The sequence below is a fragment of the Oncorhynchus masou genome, chromosome 9 (assembly GCF_036934945.1).
Source record: "Oncorhynchus masou masou isolate Uvic2021 chromosome 9, UVic_Omas_1.1, whole genome shotgun sequence".
NCBI classification, from domain to species: Eukaryota; Metazoa; Chordata; class Actinopteri; order Salmoniformes; family Salmonidae; genus Oncorhynchus; species Oncorhynchus masou.
The window spans coordinates 16,329,149-16,333,494 of NC_088220.1; the positions used below are offsets into that span (position 1 = coordinate 16,329,149).

General features: G+C 42.1%; 1 protein-coding gene across 1 annotated transcript in view; it reads left to right on the forward strand.

Moving 5' to 3' along the window:
- Positions 1 to 462: 462 nt before the first annotated feature.
- lcp2b (lymphocyte cytosolic protein 2b) overlaps positions 463 to 4,346 on the forward strand; it is a 12,305-nt gene continuing 8,421 nt past the window's right edge. Inside the window, exon 1 of the mRNA XM_064972644.1 lies at positions 463 to 1,011. Coding sequence (XP_064828716.1) covers positions 934 to 1,011 — 78 coding nt within the window. The 5' untranslated portion in view covers positions 463 to 933. The remainder of the gene's footprint in view (positions 1,012 to 4,346) is intronic.

Consider the following 4,346-nt stretch of genomic DNA (forward strand, 5'->3'; position numbering starts at 1 on the left):
TGTGTTTGAAAACACATATCAGTCTGAAATGTAGTGTTAGATCGACACATAGCAGCTGGTCTGATGCAGAGAGAGAGGACCATACAATAAAGGACCAGATCAGTGTCAAATACAATGATCTTAGTACAGGCCTGATTTAATGCATATTGATATAACATTTAAAGTCACATGGGTCAAGATACATTTAGAAGCTGATGTTGAGTGGCTAAGTATAGAGATGGCTTGTCTACAGGCCTACACAGTGAAGCAGGCTAGCTCTAGGTTTGCGTCCCAAATGCCACCCTATTTGCTATATAGGAAACTACATTGGTCCAGGGCTGATAGTGGGCCATTTGGAACAAAACTCTTTCTTCTCTTCTTTACAGCCTCTGTGGCCTACAAGACATCCTCTTTTGGCTGCCTGTGACAGGAAAGGCAGTGGGTGACAAACTGAAGTCCTGCCTCCTCACAGTTACAGAGACACCAGGGAGGCCTGTAGAAACAGTACCATCACCATTAAACTAATGCTAAGTATTTATCTCTCCACATATATGGCTAAAAGGATGAGCATTGTGTAGCAGCTAATGCCCATCACGAGACTGACAGGAGACTTACTGTTATCTCCTGTCTACATTCACTGAGGTTTCCTGGAGTGTGGATCTGATTCCCTTGTGTGAATTGTCAAGGAGGAAAGCCAAAGCCCTGGACCTTACTTACACTTGAGAAAAACCTTGGACTTTACTAAAAACTGTGGACCATTCCAAGACAAAAACATTGGACCTACTAAGACAAGAGCCTTGGACTTTACCAACAGAAGAGCCTTGGGTCTAGAAGAAGAGCCTTGGATCTAGAAGAAGAGCCCTGGATCTAGAAGAATATCCTTGGATCTAGAAGAGCCTTGGACTCAAGGCTTACTAAGACAAATCTTTGGAAAGCTTTGGACAGAAGAAGACGATGAGTTTTGACAGTGTTCCCTCCAGGTCAGAGGTGATGGGGTGGAACGCACGTAGTCTAGCCGACTATATGAATAGGGTAAGCGAGGACACTTCATGACCCATGTTCTTCTGTAGATAATGCAGCTCTTAACATCAGTGCTTCATCAGCATTCAATTCTCATCTTTCTTGTGATTTTGATTTAGTACTAAATTTCCCATATGAATGCCAGCAGCTGATATGAAACAGATCAGGGCCTGTTTGATGCCTCTCAGAGTATTGTATTTATTTACAATTTTTTCCAACTGCTTACACAAGTTTTCAAAACTGTCTCCTTTTATTCAAAACTCTACACACAATTCCCAAAACTGCACACACAAAATGCAAAATGCCTCAAATCTGCTTCAAAATGTATCACTGCATTCAAAATGCCATAAACACATGTCAGAATGAGGCATTTGCATCAAATGGCAAACACTGCTTTCATAATAGTACATTTTTGGATATACCATGTAAACACTGTTGTTCTAAATCTAAAGCTCTTTGGTCTTTCATAGGCTTATATCTACATTTCAATACAATGTTCTACAGTGAAAGTAATCTGCTGAGAGGGGTAACAAGTACACTGTAAACACCAATGCAATGTAGAAACAGAAAATATTTATTAGGCCAAACATTACTGTTGTATACAGTAGCATACAACAAAACCATAAACATATGTAAACCAAAAGTATACTCTTTAGAATACAGTAAAGAACACAATTGTGTGTGTGGGGTCCTGGGGGGGTAGTCCAGGAATTGGTGGGGGGGGGGCAGTCACCAGTGCTAAGTTACGCTTCATCTCTTCTCCGGCCTGAGTCTGGCCACAACACTTCGTCCACATCACAAGATACGTTTTCTCTTGCCAAACATGGTATTGAAGTATCTCCTAGCGTCCTGGCGTATCCAACCTTGGACAGAGGCAACCTCTATGTCCCCACATGGAGGGAAGTATCTCCTAGCGTGGCGTATCCAACCTTGGACAGAGGCAACCTCTATGTCCCCACATGGAGGGAAGTATCTCCTAGCATCCTGGCGTATCCAACCTTGGACAGAGGCAACCTCTGTGTCCCCACATGCGTCCTCCATTGCCTGGAGAAGCGACATGCGGGCATAGGGTTGACGATCTTACACTTTCCAGCGCCAGGCTGAGAAGAATTCCTCTATGGGGTTTAGAACAGGTGAATATGGGGGTAGTTACAAAACTACAAATTGTGGATGGGTGGCAAACCAGTTTTGGACCAGAACAGCCCGGTGAAAACTAACATTGTCCCATAAAAATGACAAATCTAGCAGGCTCCTGATCTGGATCAGGGACAAGCATTGTGTAAATTGCATCCAGAAAAGTGAGCATATGGCCGGTGTTGTACGGACCCAGTGTGGCATTGAGATGGAGGACCCCATTTTGAGTGATGGCAGCACACAGTTATATTACCCCCACGCTGTCCAGGGACATTGGTAATTGCCCTCTGTCCTATTACATTTCTTCCGCGGCGCCTGGTTTTGGTGAGGTTGAAGCCAACCTCATCCACATAAATAAATTAATGGCGAATTACATGGGCATCCAGCTCCAATACTCTCTGTAACAGACAAAATGATATACAGATGAGTAAATATGGTATGTCTGAAGTACAGGAAGTAGTGTTGCATACATACCTCTACAAAGTCATGTCGCATATTCTTGACTCTGTCAGAGTTTCTCTCAAATGGCACCTTGTAAAGTTGTTTCATCGTCACTCTGTGCCATTGGAGGATGCGTTGTATGGTCAACAGGCTTACAGCATTGATGTTGTTAAATATGGTGTCATTATTCAAGATATGCTCTCTTATCTCTCAAATCCTAATTGCATTGTTGGCCAAAACCACATTTATAATGACAGTTTCTTGTACATACGTAAACAAGCATCCTCGTCCTCCAAGATGTCTTTGCCTTTCCACTCTGTACAGAAATCAAACACAGTATGTGTTCAGCATAGGAACTGTAAACAATGTACAAAACAATGTAGTACAGCTTGAAAACCAACCTCATTCATTCAATGTAGTACAGCATGATAACCATCCTCATTCATTCAATGTAGTACAGCATAATAACCAACCTCATTCATTCAATGTAGTACAGCATGAAAACCAACCTCATTCATTCAATGTAGTACAGCATGATAACCAACCTCATTCATTCAATGTAGTACAGCATGATAACCAACCTCATTCATTCAATGTAGTACAGCATGATAACCAACTCATTCATTCATTCAATGTAGTACAGATAACCAACCTCATTCATTCATGAAAACCAACCTCATTCATTCAATGTAGTACAGCATGATAACCAACCTCATTCATTCAATGTAGTACAGCATGATAACCAACCTCATTCATTCAATGTAGTACAGCATGATAACCAACCTCATTCATTCAATGTAGTACAGCATGAAAACCAACCTCATTCATTCAATGCAGTGCAGTAAATGGAAGGCTATAGTTGCATACCTGTCCTCATTTCTGAAGGTTCGAATTATGGACGCCACTGTAAATCGACTCAAGTTGGGCTGGACTCTCAGTCCAGCCTCTCTCATGGTCAAACCGTGGTTGATCACATGATCAACAAGTGTTGCCCTAATCTCATCAGAGATGGCATCTCATCTCCTTCCTTCTCTTCTTTGCCCTCGTCCTCTTTTTCCTCTTCCTCTCCCTCCTACTCCTCTTGCTCTCTGTCCATTGTTGGCATCCATTGTTCAAAACAGGTCATCTGACCTTTGACCTATTTGTAGGCCTATACGACAGTAAAGCAGTGATTGGTTAGTGATCAGTTAAGCTACTAGTGTTTGCACATGTGAGGAGTGTGTGGTGACCGGGTGAATAAGTGTAGCATTTTGATTGGTTGTGTTTGGAAAAGGAAAGCAAGTCACTTCCTGTTAGATGTTTGTGTTTTAGGTAGAGAATTGTGTGTAGTGTTTTGAAAAAAGTGTTTTATGCAATTGACAACTGAGTCAAAGGCTGAGAAATAGCTTATGGTTTTGGATATTTGGTGCGTAGTTTTGCACTTTGAGTGAAAGGTTTCAGAAATCGTGTGACATGAAAAGATGCTGTGTGTAAGCAGTTGGAAAAAACTGGTAACTCGGCAAGTCACTTAAGAACATATTCTTATTTACAATGACGGCCTACCGGGGAACAGTGGGTTAACTGCCTTCTCAGGGGCAGAATGACATAATTTTACCTTGTCAACTAGGGGATTCAATCCAGCAACCTATCGGTTACTGTCCCAAAACTCTAACCTCAAATCAGTAGGACTGCTGATCTAGGACCAGGTCCTCCTGGTCCATTCACTATAATCTAAAAGCCAAAACTGGTCCTGGATCAGCGCTCAGACCCTGCTCATTTGCATGCATTAAGAA